At 35.7% G+C, this 24,508-nt stretch overlaps 1 protein-coding gene across 2 annotated transcripts in view; it reads right to left on the reverse strand.

Moving 5' to 3' along the window:
* Positions 1-1,352: 1,352 nt before the first annotated feature.
* Positions 1,353-24,508, reverse strand: part of SEPSECS (Sep (O-phosphoserine) tRNA:Sec (selenocysteine) tRNA synthase) — a 44,630-nt gene continuing 21,474 nt past the window's right edge. For both annotated transcript variants that reach the window (XM_012737468.2, XM_012737467.2), the window contains exons 9-11: positions 9,635-9,728; positions 8,180-8,270; positions 1,353-6,427 (exon numbers count right to left, since the gene is read on the reverse strand). In XM_012737468.2, the coding sequence (XP_012592922.2) occupies positions 6,121-6,427; positions 8,180-8,270; positions 9,635-9,728 (492 nt within the window). In that variant the 3' untranslated portion in view covers positions 1,353-6,120. The remainder of the gene's footprint in view (positions 6,428-8,179; positions 8,271-9,634; positions 9,729-24,508) is intronic.

Here is a 24,508-nt window from a genome sequence, read left to right on the forward strand (position 1 = left end):
ACGCTGTAGGGTCTTTGGGGACACAGCAAGGCCTTAGGCTTATACTCTGATATGGGAGCTACTGCGAGAGTTTGACAAGGAAGGGACAGGATGTTTCCAAAGGGTCACTCTGCCTATTGTACTGAGAACTGACTGTGAAAGGGCACGGGTAGAACAAGGAAGATGTGGGGGTTTTTTTTTGGTGAAGAAAGGGGGTAGGAGAGGTACTATAATAATAGACAAGAAACATTGGTAGTTCAGACCAGGTTGGTTACAGAGCAGGTGGGAAATGGTTTGATTCTAGATTAATTTTTAAGGCAGATACAACATGATCTCTTGATAGATTAGATGTAAGATGTCAGAGAGAAGAGTCAAAGATAATAACAAGGTTTTGGGCCTAAACAACTGAAAGAACAGAGTGTGAGCCACTGAGGTGGGAAGGCTGTGCACGAACAGATTTGTGGGGATAGGGGAGAGATCAAGAATCACCTTTGGGCCGGGCGCGGTGGCTCACGCCTGTAATCCTAGCGCTCTGGGAGGCCGAGGTGGGTGGATTGCTCGAGGTCAGGAGTTCGAAACCAGCCTGAGCAAGAGCGAGACCCCGTCTCTACTATAAATAGAAAGAAATTAATTGGCCAACTAATATATATATAAAATTAGCCGGGCATGGTGGGGCATGCCTGTAGTACCAGCTACTCGGGAGGCTGAGGCCGCAGGATTACTTGAGCCCAGGAGTTTGAGGTTGCTGTGAGCTAGGCTGATGCCACGGCACTCACTCTAGCCTGGGCAACGAAGTGAGACTCTATCTCAAAAAAAAAACAAACAAACAAACAAAAAAAAACAAAGATCACCTTTGGCATGTAAAGATTGAGATGTCTCTTAGACATCCAGGAGATATCCATCACGCGGTTGCATGTGAGTGTGGGGTTCAGAAAAGAGGTCTGCTAAAGACATAAATTTGGGAGCCAGGATCAGCCATCCTACTCTAAAGTCATATAACAATAGGGCTAAATATATTGAACAACTGCTAGGCCTGCAGGTCTGCTGACTATACCAAAAACCTTGGTCAGATAATACAATAGATGTGGAAGTCATTGTGACACAAACATCTTCTGTACATCTCTCTTGTGTTGAGATCTGAAATTTCACGTGCATAAAATAGTTCATACACTTTAAAAATGTTTTTTAAAAAAAATATTCTCAAATATAAATGCAAAACAAAAGGAAACTCATAAAAGCCAAATAGAAAAAGCCTGAAATTACAAAAAGATGGTCATCTGATATCAATTATATACTTTTAAAATTAGTATCTACTGCAGAATGGACTAAATTGATGACTTCCCCTCAAAAAAAATACTACTAAATAAACTAAATAATAATGAATACATTTTATTTTAAATCTAGTACAACTTAGTACAGTACAGCTTTATGAAAAGCATCATAGCAGTTATTAACAGTAAATGCTAGGTGCAGGCACTGAGTTAATCACTTTATCATATATTATCTCATTTAATCCTCACTCTCGTAAGGTTGTAACCCTTTTTACCTATGAGGACACTGAGGTTCAAAGAAGTTAAATATGTAAGCTCATATGGTTAATAAGTACCAATGCAGAGATCTAATTCCAAATCAAAGATACCACCTGTAAAATTCAAATAGCACAATTTAGAAGTGAAATCTGATGAAGCAAGTTACACTAACCTATTTTACTTTCAAATAAAATATAGTATTTCTTTTAGAAAAGATTCAATACTTCTTAGTGCCCAACATTCTATAGTCAATAGATCCTTAGCAAAATGGTTGCTGGAATGCCATCTCTTTCCTCTCATTCTAGGTATGACTTTTCTTGCTGATTTCTGGGCAAGTTGATACTGATGACTGAATCAAAAAAATGGGCAAGTAATTTGGTGTCAGTTATTTGTACTTTGGAATTTTATCTACAGTAATGATTAAGCAAAATAATATAATATTCTGTGAATAATTTATTAAAAATTTATTTCATATAATAAATTGTATGATTCATTTTTAAACAGTCTACATCAAAAATATTTCTGGAAACATCTTTTCCTTCTGGTGAAACATATAATTCATTTGTATATGAGGCTAACATCAGCTTCATATTCTCACGGCTAAAATTCCCAACAATTATACAGTTAAACATAGCCTTTCTTCACATTTCTCTAAAAGCTCAAGTTGACACCACTTGATAAAAGCAAAACAGTATAAACATTTCCAGATTTTGCCTAAGGCCTTAGCTTAAGCTGCAGAATATTGCATGGGAAATTACAAAGATATATTCATTTTCCTTAAACTTACCATATTACATGTATACATACCATAATGGCAAAATGAAAGTAAAAAGTAAGGCACAAAAGGATGCAATGGATGTTAGACCTATTTACTAAGATTGGCCATAAGAGACATAGAACCAATACAATGTGACAGACAAGAAAAAAACTGTTTACAGAAACAGTTTTTTTTTTATTGTTAACAGCACATTCAATTGTTATCAAATTATTCAGAGGATATGAAACGTCTGAAATGACCAAACTTCTATGTGAGGAAAACTGAACTTTTTTCAGTTTTTTAAAAATAAGGCTGGTCTCGTAAATCTAAAACATAACAAAACCATTTAAGGGCTTGGCAGAAATTAGTACATCTTAGAAAGTGGGAAAAGAAAACCCAACTTGTATATGCACCAAATGTATAAGTATTCCAAAAAATTCTCTGAGCATAACATTAATGAGACTCATCAGAGTTTTATTGTTGTTGTATTCAACTGTTGGTTATTTTCCTCTATGAAAGGACAATAAAATGTAATTCTCAGGATGAGCTACTAATTCAATAATAAAATATTATCACCAATAAAAAATTTCCTTTAAATTTTACTGAAGACTATGGAAGCTGTAGTCTAAAATAAAAGCACATTCTGTAGCTCAGGCCTCAATGACAGTTATTATGAGCTGGCTAAACAAACAAAACCACAGTAGAGTTATGTGCTGGGTCATAATATTAGAAAAAATTTAATTTATATTTAAATTTGTCATTCTGTATATCAAGTGCCTATTGGCTAAACATAACAGTATTTAATAATTCATACTCTATAACTTCATTCAACTAATGCAAAAAGCTAAATAGAAAGATTTATAGTTGAACACTGGGTTCCTAAGGCTGGTATCATGTATCATTCCCTGATAAGGAATTCAACAACAGAGGACATAAGAGCCAAATTTAGAGTTTGATTTAAAATACCTTTCTCTGCCATGTCTATAGGTACATTGTGTAGTGATCAAAAGAATATTTTGTGCTATTCAATTTACTTTCCTAGGCAGACTACCAAAGCCCATTGACTTTAAAAACCAAACTCCAAATTTTACCTGATAGTCTTAATAAGGGTACTTGGATCATAAAGATAGAAGAGGTCATCTTAGGCAATAATTGGAAATGTACCATCCATTGCCCCTGTCACAGTTCAAAGATAACAAAGGTCAATTATGAGGCTTACCAATCAGTACCAGCAATTGATAATTTTATGTGGAAATGGGAGAGAGTGAGTAAAAATGACACTGGGTTGGGGGCAAAAGAAAGCCTAAATATATAGACCCTACAATATCCCTTAAAAACCTCTTGTGAATTTTATGACTTCAGGGTCAAATTTTAAGCCAGCAGGAAGAGAGCTAGAATTGTAAAACCACTGAAAAAGAAAGGGTTAATAATAAAAACTGCAGCTGATTTTATGCATCAGGAATGAAGTGTTGTAACATATCTATCATTCACATGTGGGTTCATGTAATTTATCTTCAATTAGAATTATTATCTATTCAGCAGCTGAAGCCCAAGAACTGCTGATACACTGCAGATGAGAAAACATTTGCTAGTCTCTTGGCTCTGGCCTTTCTTAGGCTAAATGATGATCACAACAATATAGATCACTTGTTCTGTAAAACAATTTTGGCTTACTATATGTATAGCAAGCTGCACTGCCAGCATTTACATCTGCAACATCATTTTATTCCTTTTCTTAGACTCTAGAGGTTCTGTTGCAACTCTTTGGCTTTATTGGTTCTGCAATTCAGTCCCAAATTCACATTAAAAAATTACACAACTTTTTAATCCAGAATTTACTCCTTTGAAATGACTACTTAACAGCTCTTTAAATTTTCTTAAATGTTTGAACTCCAAAGATAAAATAAATACATTTAAAATAACTTTATATTTATAATTATATACTTTATCTCAACAGTCTTTATTTCCAAGGTTGTCCAGCCAATGATCAAAAGTATTCTAACTTACACTTTAAAGGAAGTAGTATGTGACTGAGCTCATGTTTACAAATGGTCAATGGGATAATGTACAATGTCACCAAAATACCAGAGAATCCCTTTCTCATAGTTTTTACACTTGCCAGATCAATGAGAAAAATATAATCTGGAAATCAACACTGTATTCTCTACTGTAGTGTTTTTGAAAGTATATTCAATGGGTCATTAATAAACATTTCACTTAAAAATGAATTCCTCTTTAGATAAGGAAACATTCAAATTGGGTTCTTTACTGAAGGAATTCTTACAGACTCTAATATGCCAACAAGCAGGTTGGTAAAAGCAGTTCCCAAAATTATTTGTCCACAGACCCTTTTCTCCACATGAGTGTCTATTAAGGAATAATAATAGGGACGGGTTTTGAAAAACACAGTTTTGGCATGGTGGTGTATTCAGAAGCTTCACTAACTCCTCAGGCTATGAGACATCAGTCTATCTTAAAATTAACAACAAAAATAATTCTTAGAGCCAGTGAGTCTGGAATTTGAGACTCATAAATGAGCACATGGGCAGGGAGGAAGGACCTGTTTATCACACTACAATCATTTTCCCCTTCCTAGCAAAAATACGCACAAAAATACCCATGTTAGCCCATCTTGACTGTGCAAAGCACTTGAACAAACTAACCAATATACAAGGGCTACTTAAAACAAAAAGAGTAGAATAAAGTTTTCACTTGCCCAAGTGGAAAAACGCACAAGTGCCATATAAAACAATTTATAATGACATAGTTAGAATTGGTGACCCTGGTTATCACTGAAGATTGTCTACGTAGCATAGTTTGGTAATATTTATAAAGCTATCTTCTTTGAAGTACTGCTAAATAATTAAAGTTGCTATGAAAAACTTCTCTTTGTTCAAGGGGTTCATTCCCTTAGAGCAGTGTTTCTCAGCCTCAGCACTACCGACATTTGGGGCTGGGTAGTCCTTTGTTGTGGGAGGTTGTCTTGTGCATCATAGGATGCTAAGCAGCACTCCTGGCTTTTACCTTCTAGATGTCAATAGTATCCTACCAGTTGTGACAACCAAAATGGCTCCAGAGTCTGAGCAAGAGCAAAACTCCATCTCTACAAAAAAACCAGAAAAATTAGCCAGGGACAGTGGTGCACACCTATAGTCCCAGCAACTTGGAAGCCTGAGGTGGGAGGATCGCTTGAGGCCAGGAGTGTGAGGTTACAGTGAGCTATGATGATGCCACTGCACTCCATCCTGGGCAAAAAAGCAAAACCCCATCTCCAATAAAATAAAATAAAATAAGAGGCTCCAGATGCTGCTTACACACAAGCAAGTCATCCACAGTTGAGAACCACTGCTTTTCGGTCAAAACTAAAATTTATACTTTGACTCTGCTTCCCGGGGGAATTTTCATTTCACAGATATACTGACTGCACTTACACACCTCAACAAACATCTAGTAATTAGTAGCATTAGATATCTTTTTAAATTCTGTGTGATCAGAAATGAAAGTAATTTGTGAATGGTAGAGAATGGTTAGGAGGAAGAAACACTCTACATTTCCAAGAGAATTAGAGCTAATTTTACTGTCATTATATTATTTAATAGTAAGAATTATCTGAATCATGATGATGCTTAATTGACAAATATTCTAACAATTAGAAAAATGCTAATTGTATATTATAACCTGTTAAGGATCATAAGAATTGAGGCAGTCTAAGAATAAAAAATGTAACAATCAATGGCTAGGTCAGACCACGGTCTGTTCCTTGACTAAATATCCACCATACAATGTAAAAAACTGCTTGCTTGTACTATAGCCTCATCATTTCTTTCAAACGACCAAGAAGAAACCCTTCACATGTCATGAAGAAGCATCCTTGTATGTGTTAAGAAGTACATTATCTAGTTTTAAAGCCGTTTCTTCAATATCCACATCTTCAGTTTTGTCATAATTGTCAACTCCAGATACATCACTATCTTCATTTTGTACTTTTCTTACTGTCTTTAAACACTTGTCAAGTCTCTTTATGAACAAGTCCACATCCTGCATCTTCATTCCGATGGCTGAAGCAGCATTGAGGTAAGCACAGGGGTAATTATTTGTATGTGACATAAAGCCTCTGAAAGTGTAGCCACTCACAGTTTGCATAGACCCAAGAGGCACAACCCTGAAAGGGGAAAGATTTACCAATTTAATATGTCTGGTGATGTTAACAGAATGTCACCCATAAACAAAAGATAAGTGTTACCAAGGTTACATCTACTTACTAAGAAGTTTAAAAACAGCCATAAATCATGGCCTATAGAAATAGACAGTGTCAGCCCTAAAATGAAATTATATAAGACATTGCCATTTTATAAAGAAAAGTCCTGCCTGGTGATTACCACTTACTTATCTTCTATGAAAGAGCTACAAGCTCTAGGAATCTCAAACACCTTTACAAAAAGGTAAAAAGAAAATTATTTGTTTTTGTGCTAAATATGGAATCTGATTTCATATATATACATTTTACTGGCACATTGAAATTTGCAAGTCAATCCACTTTGGTTGTCATGTGTCACCTCAATTACTCAACAAACTAATATTCCAACTATCCGATCAGTGCTATGCAACAGAAGGTTTAAGGCAAAGATCAGAAGAAATCACGTAACTGCTTACAGTGGGGTGTGGTCAGCAAACGGTAACATTCAGCAATGGCACATGCATTATTTAAGGTTTATTTTACTGGCATACTTAGATATAAGCAGATTTCTAGTCTTTTTTTTTTTTTAAGTCAAGTAAGCTCAACTTAAACATAAAGACAAATAGTGGCAACAATAAAAGCAAGATCAATAAAACCATTTTAGAAGTGTCAAAACTATACTTGACACAAATAAGAATTCATCAAGGTAAAAAGTGAATTAACCTAAGACTTTTCTTTTAAAAAGCTGTCCTTTTATAGAACCATGTAAAGAAAAGTATTTAGAGGCCTGGCAAAGTGGGTCACACCTATAACCCCAGAACTTTGGGAGGCTAAGGTAGGAGGATCACTTGAGGCCAGGAGTCAGAGACCAGCCTGGGCAAAATAACAAGACCCTGTCTCTGAAAAAAAAAGAAAAGAAAAAATTAGCCAGGCAAGGTGGTATGCCTGTAGCCCCAGCTACCTGGGAGGCTGAGGCAGGAAGATCACTTGAGCCCAGGAGTTTAAGGTTATAGTAAGCTACGATCGCATTACTGGCACTTCAGCCTGGGCAACAGAGTGAGACCTTATCTCTGGGAAAGAAAAAAAAAGAAGGAAAGAAAGGGGAGGGGAGGGGAGTAAAGGGGAAAAGAGAAGAAGGGAGGGAAGGGAAGAAGGGAGGGGAAAGAAAGGAAGAAGGAAGAAAAGAGAGGGGAGGGGAGGGGAGAAAAAATGTATTTAGAGTAAGATATTTCTTTCCCAGTTATTTTGCTCTGACCTCATCAAATCTAAAATGAAAAATGAGATCCATTTTCATGCCACATATACTAAAGAGGGAAAGGTACATTTTTCTGACGCAGTACTTAGGCAAGAATTGTATAACGTTTTATTTTAGGAAGTAGGCTTTTCCTTAACATTTTCACTTGAATTTTGTAATGAAGATGACTTATTTCTAATACTATAATGTGACATTACTGAAGATCATCTAGCAAAGGAAATAAAGACTAAAATCTGTACAGAGAGGTAACAAAACTTTGTATGTCTATTAAAACAAACAAAATTCGTATCTTTCTGTGACTATTTCAAGCATACCCAGTCCACAGGTGGGCATACGATAGCTTTACAAATTTTCTCCCTTTTACTCCATGATGAACAGTATAGTTTGGCATATACCTGGGGGACTGTTGTTGAGGAAAGGTAGTTTATTAGGGTTAGCTTTGAAAAGCCAAATAAACACAAGTCTCTTTTAAACATGCTTACCTGGCTCCAGAAACCTGTCTGGTAAAAAGCATTGAGCCAAGCTGAGTGACAGCTTTGTCATGGTATTCTTCTAGTGTCTTAAGAGTCACAGCTGAAAAAGAAAAAAGTATCCCAATAACTCTTGGTTTATCAGCACAAAAATGACTCAAAAAACAATGATGAAGACATTACTTTTTATTCACTGTCAAGTGGTACAATTTCGCTTTAATGCACTTAATATTACAATAGACATTTGTTTGTATATCTGACAAAAATATTTTAATGTAAATTAATATATTCAAAATGAGAAACAGAATTTCTGTATTACCATTCCAGAGACTGAATTTTTCCAACTAAATAGATGGAACAATGACATGATCAGTATAGCTGTTTATTCAAATTCAACCAAGTTTTAAGAACTTGTAAAATGAGAATGTGGGATATATCTCAACACATGTATAGGGCTAAGTAAGCTCAACTTCCGTGTATGGAAATGGAAATCACTGTTCTGAGGCTGTGTGGGTAAACTATTCCATACATACCACTACTACTAGCTACCATTTACTAAGGACTGACTTATCATGCTAGATACTTTACAAATGTAATCTCAACTAATCTTTTAACAATTTTACATGTGAGAGATCATTATCTCTATTTTATAGACAGGGAAAAGGAGGTTAGAGACTAGTACTGCTATGTACAAAACTAGTACATAGCAGAACTGGTATTCAAATATACAATATCACCTTCTATAACATCAAGATTATAAATGAGCAAAGGACTGACTCATTGGGGTGGTTTTTATTATATTAAATATATAGATGCCTAAATGGTTTTCCATAGAAGCCCATTCCTGAAAAAGGCTTCAGTTACAATTGATTCACTTTCCTTACTTTCCACAGATAACTGTGAAATATGAAACATATTACATATATTCATAAGTTAAAAGGGATAATTATGAGGCTTAAAAGTTAAAGTGTAAAAGTCAACATTCACATTTTTGTTTTAGTAGCCATTATACTATATGACAAAAATACATAGTCCTTATACAAACAAATGGAATTACCATAAAGACAGATTTCTTGAATATGGAGAGGCTAAAGAAAATAAGCAATAGCATTCAAAACACTATAAGAAAAGCTTTAATTTCTGATATGTTAGTGTTTTGTTAGTTAACTGGAGAAAGTTTTAATTATCTATATAGAGTCCTTGCTTCTGGTTAGAAGCAAGACTTAAAGTATTATTTTCTATGTATTCATTTTAATACTTAATATTGATTCAGATTCCTTCATTCTACAGGTTTTACATTAGAAATACATTAAAGCAATTTCTAAAGACTAAACTTTTTCAATTTACAAATTAATACTGTAATGAATTTAGAAGTATTATTGTAATCAGAAAGAGTTCCCTCTCTTTCTAGAAATTTCAGCTTCCTCCTAGGGGTGAAAAAAAATTTTTTTGAGAAAAAAAAATTACCTAAAGATATGGGATTATGAGGTGTATGCAACAGTCTCTCATTGTAGGCTTCTGACAACTTCTTTAGTTGGTTAGACAAATATGAAAACATTTCCTGCAACAACAAAATGTCACATTTAAAACAAATCAAAATATTTACTGCAAGTTGTCACATTTAATAGGACAAAATCCGATTGGTACAAAGTCTGTACTGTAAATTAACTCATCCATGTGCCCTATGAGCAATTCTCTCCTTTGCCACAATGTAGTGAGATTCAAAGCTGCCACAACCATCAGAAACCACAGGATTTGGTAAAAGCAAAGAACCACATTTCTTAGCTTGGGCTAGTAAGTATCTATCACAAATCCATCTTCTTCTCAGAATCTCCAGAGCTACCATTCTAGTCCAAATAGCCATCAGCCTCTTCCCTGGACACAGTGATAGATCCCAAATGATTTCTCTGCCTACTCTCTCACCTCTCTATAATCTATTCTATACTCAGAAGCCAGAGCAGTCTTTCAAAAGCATAAACCAGATCATGCACCTCCCGGATGACTTCCTCCTACAACTATTAAAAAACCACATTCTTCATCTCCAAGGCCCCACATGATGTGACCCAGCCAATATACCAAACCCAGGACTGTCATCTGCCCACTCACTAAGCATCACCACATGAGCCTCTTTTCCAACTGTTCTAGTGTTCAAATCTTTATGCCTGCTTTCCCTGCATTTCCCAGATCATTCCCTGAGTGAGCCCTTTGTTACAGTCTATAGAGACCTTCCTTTGTTACTTCCTATTAAACTAGCTCTACAACTCTGCCTACCCTCAACTCCCAATCTCCTTCCAATACCAATACCTATTTTGGTTCCTTGCCACAATCTGAAATTATCTCATTTATTGATTTAAATGAGTATTGCCTGTTACTACTTACTAAGGTGAAAAAATTCCTTGAAGACAGGAACTGTCTGCTTTACTACTGTTTCTCCAGCATCAAGAAAAATGTGCCAGACTTTGTTATGCAAGGTACTTAAAAGGTAGTTTAAAATGTATTTCCTTTAAATAACACAAAAGTAAAATTAATAATTCCCTTATCTCAATTAAAAGAATATAGCAATTCCTGTAGTTCCAACTACTTGGGAGGCTGAGACAGGAGGATCACTTGAGCCCAGGAGTTCAAGGCCAGCATGGGCAACACAGCAGACCCTCTCTCTTAAAAAACAAACAAACAAACAAACAAACAAAAACAGCAACTAAATGTAAAAATTGTTCTACCCTGAAAAATAACATATATTCAATAGTAGAAAATATAATAAAACTATGTTTTACAGGTACAAAATGTTACATGTACGTAAGTGGCAGTTTAAGAAAGTTATAAATAAATATTAAGTTGACAACTATTTGAAATAAAATTTTATTTTCTTCTCCTCATAAGACCTTTAAAAAGTGTTAAAATGAAAATCTGCCCAAGTATGTCTGTAGCTGAACAAACCCATTTGCACTGACCTCCTCCATCTGTGGTCAAAACATAATAACTCAGCCAAGGGCTAACAGAATACCCAAGTGGAGACAGCAGGAAATGACACCTCAACTTCAAAGGCCACAAAAACTGCTTCTCTTTTCTCCCAAAGGTACAGTTTAGATACTCTGATCCTATACGGGGTCCCAGAGTAGCTTGTTCATGTCAAAAGCACACAGATGACTAATTCCATCTTTTGTTAGGTAAAAATTGAGAGACAAGGGAAATTCCTACCAGGTTTATGAACTATATATATATATATTTATTTTGAGACAGAGTCTCACTCTGTTACCTGGGCTAGAGTGCCATGGCATCAGCCTAGCTCACAGCAATCTCAATATCCTGGGCTCAAGCAATCCTTCTGCCTCAGCCTCCCGAGTAGCTGGGACTACAGGCATGCGCCACCATGCCAGGCCAATTTTTTCTATATATTTTTAGTTAGCCAATTAATTTCTTTCTATTTTTAGTAGAGACGAGGTCTCACTCTTGCTCAGGCTGGTTTCAAACTCCTGACCTTGAGCAATCCGCCCAGCCTCCTCACCTCAGCCTCCCAGAGTGCTAGGATTACAGGTGTGAGCCACCATGCCCGGCCTATGAATTATTAATGAATCTACTGAAGATCACATTTTTACCCTTGTCACTACAGTACATATATTTTATATTCTGACCTAAAAATTTTAAACTAATAAGCATTCTTAAATCTTAGGATATTTTATAAGATTAATTCTCAATATATTACAATTAAGAAGTCTTAGATGGATCACTATAAATGGATTCTTTTTATATTCAAAAAGTCAATATCCACAATTGTCATATCTAATTAAGCTATCAATAAATGTTACTGTTACATATTATAAGCCTTTCTATTTTGTCATTAAAAAGGCAACTCAGTCACTAATTTAAATGTTCTACATTATTTTTTTTAAAAAGTCACATATTCTCATTTAGATAATAAATGCCAATTTTTCTTTATCTATATTATTCAACCAAAGTCTTAACCTGACTCTATCTAATTCTATCCTACTCTCAAATTCATCAACATCTCTCATAAGCAGAAACAAATGTGCTAACCAGGAAATGTCCTTTACAGACCCCTACATTTTCCCCCAACAACAACAAAAAACCCACATCCATCCTTCATTTATCTGTAAGCATATATATTCATATATTAATGAAGCAAAGTTTTCTCCAATTTCATATTTCAGTTGTGAAGACCAATTTAAAATATTATTCTACCTAGTTTGGCTGCCACATTAAACACCAACATGGTCACATTTGTAGAATAAGAGGAATCTGATGAGTATTTAATTTGTACTTGAGTTAGCTATTTCTGAAAAAAGAGGAAATGTTTCTTTAGTAACACCCCTAGAGGGTGCTTTTAAACTTACTGATGCATACATGGCTATTAAAAAACTGGATTTGCCCAATGTTCAATTTCTAATACTTTAACAAATTAGTTTTAACCAGTTCTATCAATCACTTGCTAATGTCACTAGAATTCAGTTTCAACTGCAGCTAACATTAGGATAGATATTTTTAGACTACGAAGATAATACCAAGGTAACCCAATCTCACCTATCACGAACATGGGAGTAATTAGATAAGAAAAGAAAAACATTTTGAATCAAGTTCACATCCATCACCAAATATTTACAGTATCTCTACTGTGTATAAAGGATAAACCAATGACAGGTAAACCAATAAGCAAGGAAGCTTTAAATATCTTAAAGTACAATATACTGTATGTTATAATATACCACGTATTAAGGTCCTAAATGCTCTCCTATTATTATCACTACATCTTAAAAATATTGTTTGGAGATTATACTACTATCCTACACTAATACTTACCTAAGCAGTTTTTTGCCTGATATATTAAAGGTACTACAGAACCTGCACTATTTTTTGCTACAGTCAAATCTATAACTGACATTTATTATAAAATACTTCTGTAAAGAAAAAAAATTTATAAGCAACCCAAGCAAATGTATATAGAAAGATCTTATTTAAAAGAAATGAAATATTATTGATTTTCTATGTCTTTTGTGCTGTATTTAACTTAATTCTAAAAGACTTTTCACTAGAGATAAACTGAACTATATACCTGAATGCTAATGTCAGCTGTATTTCTAGAATAAAAATAGAGAACTTTACACCATAGCTCAAGAAGGTAATGGGAGAGAAGTTAAATTATATTAAGCATTATCTTTCATATGGCCTTTTGCAAACTGATTTGCAGTCATGAAACCTAACATCTAGCCTATCCCTCCCCAGAATCCAAAGATGTGCTTAATTCATTTAATTTTAAAGAAAAAGATCTTATGCAATTATGTCCTTTGAAACATACTGTTTCATGTTATAGGATAAGATGAAATGGAACTTCACATATTATTACAATAAGTCTCACAAGACGATTAATAAATCAAAAGGGAAACAGTCTAATATTTCAATGATAACATGAATGGATGGATTAATCAAGAATGGATGGATGGATGACAGACTGTAAGTAAATATTCAAGCACACAAATGTCTGCATTTGAGGAAAACAGTATAAAATATGATATGCTACTGTCTGTAACTGTGGCCAGCTGAAAGGATCCATGCCTACTCGGCAGGCCTTGCCTCAGAGGCAAAAACACTGAACTCAAGCTGTGGAAGCCCCATATCTGCACCTGAAATCCACTGCTTCTGTGGAGATTCAACAACTCCACTTTTAGGGCTACAAATCTACTAATGTTTCCAAACTTAGCTCTGTTATAAGGATACTTTTTAAAATTATGTGTTTGATGTTCTTTTAGAACTTAGTTTGTCCTCCAAGCTTCAGCTCACAAATTCCAGCCATTGGAGCAGTCACAGTGCTGTCCTTCCTCTTCTGCACTTGTCCAATTCAGCAGATATTTGCAACAATAAATGATTACCTGTCGGCCCTATTCAGCAAAGCACTCTTCTAAAAGGAAAGCTAAGCAAAATAATGGTTTTGTCCAGAAGCAAAACGGAAGTGTGGATAAACTTCCAAGACTGATCTTTCTTTTTGCATAGAGAAATTCAAAGAAATAGGCTCTTACATTTTAACCCCTTTTCTTAAAGGCCTCTGCGGTTAAATTCATGGTTATTTCTCCCCTCAATGAAGCTAATGTGTTGATCAAGAAGGGGCTAAGGGCAAAGAGGCTCAATGAACACACAGAGTTCCATTCTCTCTGATCCTTTCACCCTTCAAAAAGGAAGGCTTGAGAAGGAATAGCTTCAAGCTGAGTTCTTGTCTGCCTCTACAGTGAAAAAGATAATGCCTTTTCTGAAGAGTTACAGCCAGATGAAATAACCTCTAAAAATATCATTGTGGTGAATAAGGGCACAGAATAAAAAAAAATCCTAAGTTTTCTTTTAACACTCCTTTTTTAGTACGCAATAACACCAATAATATAAAAAGGAGTTCTCAGTGATGGTATATAAATAGCTTAGGCTGGAGCAAAATAGCTTTGCCTCAGCTTCTCCAGAGCTGAACCAATAAACTATCACGATTAAATTTTCACAGTTCAAAAGCAAGTCCATTTAAACAAAAGAGGCCCTTACTTCGGCAAAAAATACAATAAAAAAAAACAATATTTATGCTACATATATGCAATTATGGTTTATGGAGGACATCCACATTTTTCAACAGAAAGACCTGCCTACTGAATGAAGTTATTAAAGAGCAAACTTTTATTCACTTACAATAACAGAGTTCTCAAATGAGCATTTTAATACTTAGAAATTTACTCTGTTAGATATTCTTTGTTCTAAGTAAGTTCTATACATAGAATTTTAAATAAAACCAATTAGTACATTAGAGAGGCTTTGGGGTTTTACATACCTCCCCAGATAGAGTGGAAGGGTCAGGAGATCATCATCTTTATGGCTCAAATGCCTAGCACAGAGCGAGTTATCTCCCTCACCGATGGATGAGAGACTGGAAGCAGTGAGAAGACAGTAAAAACAGTAAGAAAGCAAGCACAGAGGCTCTAGCACCACATAGACCTAGGCTTCAATGATAGTTCTGATACTTCTATTTGATAATTGAGTAAGTAGTTAACTTCTCTGGGCCTCAACTTCATCTGTAAAATGAGAATAATTCCTACCTCATAAGCTTGTTCTAAGTATTACATGCAATAATGAATATAATGAACCTAGCATAGTTCCTGATTTACACCAGACATTCATAAAAATGATAGTTCCCCACTCACCTATTTTTTCCCCTAGCCTAGGAGTTTTCAGGATAAAAAAAACTAAAATTAGCTAGCAGGACTCCTACAAACATGTGCTAAAACACTGTCGCTATAAACCTGTTCTTGTCCTGTCCCTGTTTATTCTACTTTACTCTATACATCTAGATAAAAGGAAAAGAACAAAGTTCTGGATGTTACAAAGAACACTACTGCTTGACATCTGAGATGGAGATACCCAATTCATGAATACGACTACAACATAAAATTCCTCCCATAAAGTGTTTGTCCCATAAAGTGTTTACTCAGTGATAATAAAGAATAAAGTCCCAATGAAATGGAGCTGTCTGCTGGATCCATTCACTACCTGAGCTACATATCCCTGCCAGCCATTCTCAAAGCGGGTGGATTTTCATTCATGCTAAGCAAAATGTACACATGCTCTCAATGGAATCATATACAAATAGCTGACAATTTTAAAGTCAAACCCTAAGTATCAAAAGACAGTAGAACCAAGACATAACAGAAATTCTTAAGATTCCAAAAAGAAGACAAAGCATCCCTAAAACCAACACTTCCAAAATTCTAAGGTAAGAAAAGAGCTTCTGCTAGGCAGGAAGACTAATCCCAGAAGTATAATGCCTGTTATACACAACAGATAATCACCATTTCTTTTCACAATTTTTCAACTATATCCATTTAGGGAAATGTTTCTAAAAGAACATCAAATTCACATGGAAGTCAGTATAAAATACAATCTGCTTCCTGACTATTTTCCAGAAAGATATTTATTCTGTATAAAATAAGAGATGACTATGTAACATTTGACCCAGGTATTCCCAAATACACTGTGTTAGTTCATTCAACGTACATTTGATGAGCACCTACTATATATCAAGTAAGAGATGCTAAGAATAGAAAGCTGAATGGCAAAGTCCAAGGGGGACACACTAGTCTACCCAACTATCCATAATCAGATACCTAACAGTAATTTTTTAGAAGTGTGCACTCAACTCTCTGTTTAACTTGCTAATTAAATAAGTTTAACCCAAAAATTACCCAAGTCTTATATGAGTTTATTATAGCATTTCATATTATTAACTATTTATATTTACAATTTCAATTCAAGAACAAAATAAATACTAAATAGAATACTTATCTGGCATTACAATAACAGCATATAAAAATCTTTAAAGTTCCTACCTATATAAAAAAGTGACTGACTTTTAACTTTGTATAATGGTCTTCTTGTCAGAGTTATAATATATTCCATTTATTTAGCTTAAAAATAAATTTTAGGAGAGAGAATCAAGACGGCCAACTAGACATAGGTAGTTTGTGCCTCCTACATGAAAAGGAACCAGAATAGTAAGGAGATTCTCAAATTTTGAACAGATCATCCAGGAGAGAACACTAGGATTCACCAGGAAAGTGACAGGAAACACCAAAAGTGGGTTAGGTTCAGGGCAACTTGCCTGGCTGGTGATTGGCTAACAAACAGGAGAAACTCCTTGATGCAGTGAAATAGAAAGAAGCCCCCAGGGCACCACTCTCCAAGACAAGCATTTACAATCTTGACTACAAAAGAACCCAATAACCCACGCAGATCATGGGCCTAACATAGGGAGCTGCTTGGAGACTGCACAGAAACATCGTTCAAGAAAGGGAACTCGTCTGGAATTCTATAGGCATCCAAGCCTAAAATAGCTTGAGCTGGGTACCATTAGATACCAGGCATGCCTGCAGGCACTGTGCAGCTCCAAGGAGGGACAGAGGAGTCCAGGGATTCTCGTGTACCCTGGGAAGGTCTCTACTGCCCTGTTATGGGATGGGCTGTGTCTGAGGCTGAGATGAGAGTGGACAGCATTTTCTAGTTTCTTACCCATGCTTCCTGCCTAGGTGCAGCCCCAGCCTTTCTGGTTCACTTGCAGGACCAAGGCACCATTTTCTAAGTTTGACACTGCATGGTACCCTGACCTCAGGCTGACTTTTGGCTTGATGGGCTACAGCCCCCACCCGACTGGGGAGGTGAAAGGAGACCAGGCGTTCCATCATGTATCTGGCATGATGCCCACCAACCTATAGCCAGCTGCTGGGGGACGAAGCCTTGAGCAAACTGCATCCCCCATAGTTTCCTGCCAGCACAGCCTGCCTGAGAAGGGCCCACCCTCTCTGGCCACAGGCCCAGGGCACCATTTTGGGAACTTAAAGCTAGGCATCCAGGAAGGGACGTGGAGACAGAAACCTCCCCTCTTCCTACCACCCAATGCTGCAGACATAGCTGTCTCTGCTTCCGAGCATGAACTTTTGGAGTGGATAAGCCATGGGACAACCAGTTTTAGGCCTGCAGAGGGGAATGGGTATACTCCCAATAATACTCTACAGGTTCTACACAGAGGGTACAGCTCATTTCCTTCCCTTCATGGACAGGCAGTGTTTCTGTAGCTGTCCCAACCCAGGAAATCTCAGCCCCCAGGTCTCTACATTGCTGGATCCATGGCCAACAGATGGCTGGATCTATAGCCAATGCTCCCTAGCACCCACTTGGACCACAGCAGCCTTCGTAAACCAGTGGGTTCCAGGGGACCTGTGGGTCTCCTGGACCTTGGGTATTCAGAGTGGGCCACTTCCAGCTGAGAGGAGAGTGTAGCATGCAAGAAGGCCCTTCAGGACAAAGGGGACCAAGGTACTAGCTCCCTACCATTTGGGGCCTTCTGCTCCTCCTTCCCTACCTCTCCTACTCTCTCTAAAGAGAGAGATAATTAAAAAAAAAAAACATCAGAACTTCAGCAAATGAAAGAGTCATTTAGGGAATTTCAAAATACAGTGGAAAGTCTTAATAACAGGCTAAATCAAGTAGAGAAAGAATTTTAGAGCTTGAAGACTGGGTTCAAATTAACCCAGTCAGACAAAAATAAAGAAAAAAAGAATCAAGAGAAATGAACAAAATCTCTGAGAAATATGGGATTATATAAAGCACCCAAACAAAAGAATCATAGGTATCCCTAAGAGAGAAGAAGAAAAAGGAGTAAAGCATAGAAAATCTAGTTGAAGGAATTATAAAGGAAAACTTCCTCAGTCTTGCAAGAGATTTAGACTTCCAGATACAAGGTCAACAAACTCCTGGAAGTTTCAGTGCAAATAGGACATCACTAAGGCACACAGTCATCAGTCTGGCCAAAGTCAAAGTGAAGGAAAAAATCCTGCGAGCTGCTGAACAAAATAATCAAGTAACTTACAAAGGAAAACCCACCAGAATAACAGCAGACTTCTCAGCAGAAACCTTATAAGCCAAAAGAGATTGGGGCCCCACCCTCAGTCTTCTTAAACAGGATAACTGTCAGCCAAGAATTTTATATTCTGAAAAACTGAGTTTCATAAATGAAGAAATAAAATCTTTCCCAGACAAGCAAACACTAAGGTAATTTGTCACCACACCTGCCCTGCAAGAAATGCTGAAAAATGCTCAAGCACCGAAAAGAACAGTTGATATCAATGTAAAAACACTCAAAAGTAAAAATTCACAGCTTTTATAAAACAGCAACACAAGACATGGAATGTAAACAATTTAAATGCCCCAGTTAAAATATACAGATTGACACAATGTATTAAAAAAATCACAACCCAAATATCTGCTATCTCAAAGAAAACATTTAATTCAGAGACAGTCACACAGACTCAATGCAGAGGGATGGAAAAAAAATTCCACACAAATGAAAAACAAAAGCAAATAGGAGTAGCTATTCTTATATCAGATAGAACAGATGTCAAATCAACAACAGAAGGCAAAAAGGCAAAGATGGTCATCATATAATGATAGAGGGATCAATTCAACAAGAAGTAATCCTAAATATACACACACCTAACACCAGAGCTCTCAGATTCATAAAACAAATACTACTATTAACAGAACTAAGAAATGAAATAAATAGTGGGAAACTTAATAATAATAATAGTGGGGGGCTTAAACACTCTACTGACAGAACTAGACAGATCACTGAGGCAGACAATCAACAAAGAAACAGTGGACTTAAAAGGGACCCTAGAACAAATGGACCTAACATATTTTCAGAACTGCACAATATACATTCTTCTCAGCAATACATGGAACATTTTCCAAGATATATCACATTTAGCCACAAAACAGTCTCAGCAAATTTTTAAAAATCAAAATCACACCATGTACATTCTCAGACCACAGTGGAATAAACCTAGAAATCAATTCCAAGAAGCATTTTCAAGACTACACAAATACATGGAAATTAAACAACTTATTGCTGAACGATCTTTGGGTCAATAAAAAATATTTTTGAACTGAATGACAATGGTAAGACAAGCTATCAAAATCACTGGGATACAGAAAAAGCAGTGCTAAGAGCGACGTTCACAGCACTAAATGCCTACATCAAAAAGACAGGAAGACCCAAAATTAACAAACTAATGTCACATCTCAGATAACTGAAAAATCAAGAACAAACCAAACCCAAAGCAAGCAGAAGACAAGAAATAACAAAGATCAGAGGAGAACTAAATAAAATTGAAACAAACAAACAAAAAATACAAAGGATCAATGAAATAAAAAGTTGGATCTTAGAAACAATAAACAAAATCAACAGACGACTAGCTCAATTAACCAAGAAAACAAGGGCAAGATTCAAATAAGCTCAATCAGAAATGAAAAACAAGACATTACAACTGATATCACAGAAATACAAAAGATTGTCTGAGACTACTATGAAAACATCTAGGCACACAAACTAGAAAATCTAGAGGAAATGGATGAATTTTTACAAACACATGACCTTACAAGCTTTAATCAAGAAGGAACAGAAATCCTGAACAGACCAATAATGAGTAGCAAGACTCAATCAATAATAAAATATCTCCCCCCTAAAAAAGGCCAAGACCACATGGATTCAAAGTCAAATTCTACCAGATCTATAATGAAAAACAAAACTGTTTTGTAACATCAAGAAGGAGGGAATCCTCCCTAACTCATTCTACAAAGTCAGTATCACCCTGATACCAATGCCAGGAAAGGACACAACAACAAAAAAAGAAAACTATAGACCAATATCCCTCATGAACATAGATGCAAAAATCCTCAACAAAATACTAGCAAACTGAATCCAACAGCACATCAAAAAAATAATTCACCATGATCAAGTGGGTTTTATCCCAGGGATGCTAGGATAATTCAACATACATAAAACAATGTGATTCATCACATAAACAGAATTAAACATAAAAACCATATGATCGATGGGGGAAAGGAGAAAACAAACAAACAAAAAAAAAAAACCATAGGATCATCTCAATAGATGTAGAAAAAGCAATTGATAAAATTTAGCACCCCTTTAAGATAAAAGCCTTAACAAACTAGACAAAAAAGGAATATACCTCAAAATAATAAAAGCCATATATGACAAACCAACAGCCAATATCATAACTGAATGGGGTAAAGTTGAAAGCATTCTCCCTAAGAACTAGAACAAGATAAAAGGATGCCTACTTTCACGACTTCTATTCAACATAGTCTTAGCCAGAGCAATCAGGCAAGAGAATGAAATAAAGGATGCCCAATCTGGAAAAAGGAAGTCAAACTATCCCTGTTTGCCAATGATATGACTTATACCTAGAAAAGCCTAAAGATTCCTCCAAAAAACTTACAGAATAGATAAATAAATTCAGTATAAGTCAGGTTACAAAATTAATGTACACAAATCAGTATTTTTTTCTACACACTAATAACAGCCAAGCTGAGAATCAAATCAAGAACTCAATTCCATTTATAATAACTGCTAAAAAAATAAAATAAAAACCTTGGAATATACTTAACCAAGGAAGTGAAAAACAAGGAGAACTATAAAACACTGATAAGATAAATCATAAATGACACAAATTGAAAATATGCCATGCTCATGGATTGGAAGAATCAATATTGTCAAAATGTCCATTCTGCCCACAGTAATGTAGAGATTCAATGCAATTTCTATCAAAATACCAACATCATTTTTCATATAATTACAGAAAATAATTCTAAAATTTATATGAGGCCAGGCGCCGTAGCTCATGTCTGTAATCCTAGCACTCTAAGAAGTCCAGGCGGGAGGAACACTTGAGGTCAGCAGTTCAAGACCAGCTTGAGTAACAGTGAGACCCCATCTCTACTACAAATACAAAAAATTAGCTGAGCGTGGTGGTATGCACCTGTAGTCCCAGCTACTTGGAAGGCTAAGGCAGGAGGATCGCTTAAGCCCAAGAGTTTTAGGTTGCTGTAAGCTAGGCTGATGCCACGGCACTCTAGTCCAGGCAAAGAGCAAGAATCTATAAAAAAATAAAATGAAAATAAAAATAAAATAAAATTTATAAGGAACCAAAAAAGAGCATGAACAGCCAAAGCAATCCTAAGCAAAAGAATAAATCTGGACACATTATACTACCCAACTTCAAATTATACTACAAGGCAACAGTAACCAAAATAGCATGGTACTGGTATAAAAGTAGACACACAGACCAATGGAACATTAGAGAACCCAGAAATAAAGCCAAATACCTACAACCAATTGATATTCGACAAAGCAGACAAAAGCATACACTTGGGGAAAGGATATCCAATTCATTTATTAGATAGCCTTATGCAGAAGAATTGATGCTGGATCCCTATCTCTCACTATATACAAAAATTAACTCTAGATGGATTAAAGACTTAAATGTAAGAACTGAAACCATAAAAATATTTGAAGAAAACCTAGAAAAAACTATCCTTCACATTGACCTAGGTAGGAGAAGAATTTATGATTAAGACCCCAAAAACAAATAAAACAAAAAACAAAAATAAATAAATAGGACTTATTTAAACTAAAAAGCTTTTGCATATCAAAAGATATTATCAACAGAGTAAACAGACAACCTACAGAATGGGAGAAAATATTTGCAAGCTATACATCTGACAAATGCCTATTATCCAGAATCCATAAGGAACTCAAATCAGCAAGAAACAACCCCATTAAAAAGTGTGCAAAAGACATGAACATACATTTTGCAAAAAACAAAAAATGGCCAATGTATGAAAAAATGCTCAACATCACTAATCATTAGGAAATTCAAATTAAAGCCACAATGACATACCACCTTACCCCTGTCAGAATGGCCTTTATTAAAAAGGCAAAAAACAATGCATCCTGGCACAGATACGGTGGGAAAAAAAATGCTTATGCCCTGTAGTGGGGACATAAATTAGTACAACCTCTATGGAAAAGAATATGGAGATTTCTCAAAGAACTAAAGTAGACCTACCATTCATTCGATCCTGCAATTCCACTACTGGAGATCTACCCAAATGAAAAGAAATCGTTTTATAAAAAAGACACCCATACCTGTATGTTTATCACAGCACAACTCACAATTACAAAGATATGAAACCAACCTAAGGGCTCACTAACCGATGAGCAGATAAAGAAAATGTGGGGTATATTTATACACACCATGGAATACGACTCAGCCATCAAAAAGAATGAAATAATGTCTTTTGTGACAAGTTTGATCAGATTGCAGGCCATTATTCTAAGTGGAGTGACCCAGGAACAAATAACTAAATACCACGTGTTCTCACTTATAAGTGAGAGTTAAGCTATGGGTATGCATGGTCATGCAGGGTGACTTAATGGACACTGGAGACTCAGAAAGGGGAGGATGGGAAGGAGGTGCAGGATAGAAAATTCTCTATTAGGTACAATGTACACTATTCAGTTGACAGATATATTAAAAGCCTAGACTTCTCCACTATGCAATTCGTCCATGTGACAGAAAACCACTTGTACCTCTATATCTATTTTAATAAATTTTTTTTAAAAAATAAAAATAACTATGTATATGAATAAACAAAATTTTAGCCACATCTGAAGAGTGACAATATAAAACAAAAAGCAGCTAAGAAAAAAGACTGTAAAAGATCAGAAGCAAATATAGACAACTAATTTCCAAGCTTTGATATTTGGGGCATTTATGCCTTCCATCTCAAATGCCATAAAACATTATTGTGTATACATATGTATAAGTATTAAAATGCTATTACACTGTGTGTTTCCTCTCCAAGTTCCTGCCTTACATACAAGTGGCCTGTGTGGTCCAAAACAATTCATCTCAAATGTAGATGTGCATTAAATTCATCAGGGAAATTTGTTTAAAATGCAGTTGTCTCAGCACCTCTCTAGACCTACTCAATCTGAATCTACCGTAAAAGTATCAGTGCTAGAAATCTCATTTAAAAGAGAATTTATTAGTTCATCTAACAGCCCAGTCTACAAGCAGGCATGGCTGCCTGTACCCAGAGTCTCAAATGACTTGGTTCGGTTTTCCCTCTTATATTTACTAGTATCAGAAGTCTCTCTTGGCAAGGCCAGAAATAGGGCCTTTAAGTCAAAAGATTATAGCCTTTGAGCTTACTGCCTGCAAAGAAAGAAGCCCTTTATATCTAAAGATCTGTCAAATCTACTGGAAAGACTCTATCTCCATATGCCTACTTATAAAGCAGGCCAGCCAGATTACATGCCCACCCTTATGAAAGAGGAGGAAGGGACATTGTTATTGACTAACTCATCAAGACCACCTGGAGGCAGGGAGTGGCAGTTTCCCAATGACAGTGATTCTGCACAAGCATATAACATACCCTCTCTATAATATAACTGAGCTTTTTTGGCTAGAGTAGCTAAATTTACTCATTGCTTTTGTCTCCTTTAGGTATTAGTGGGTCTGAGTCTCCAGACTTATAGCTATATAGTTACACAGCTACAAGGCTAGATTATTTATCTTTATTTTAGAAAGGCTGTAGGTCTAGAGGTTAAGACAGAGGACAAGAAACCTAATTGCCTAGATTTAAATCTGATCCACAATTTACCCCATATATGATACTTCTCTTTCCCTACATTTCCTATGAAAATGAGGATAACAATACTTACTTCACAAGGATGTTTTGAAAATTAAATGAATACATAAAAATGTGCTCAGAAGAGTGCCTGCCACATTATAAGTGCTCAGTATTATGTGTAATTATTTCATGTTTACATAAATGTATAAAAACATATGGTATTTATGCAGACAACATAAACCTTGCTTGGAAAGCTGATTAAGAATGATTTTACATGTAACTTTTCTAACTAATGGTCAAATCTTAATG

Source organism: Microcebus murinus, chromosome 3 (genome assembly GCF_040939455.1).
Source record: "Microcebus murinus isolate Inina chromosome 3, M.murinus_Inina_mat1.0, whole genome shotgun sequence".
Classification (NCBI taxonomy): domain Eukaryota; kingdom Metazoa; phylum Chordata; class Mammalia; order Primates; family Cheirogaleidae; genus Microcebus; species Microcebus murinus.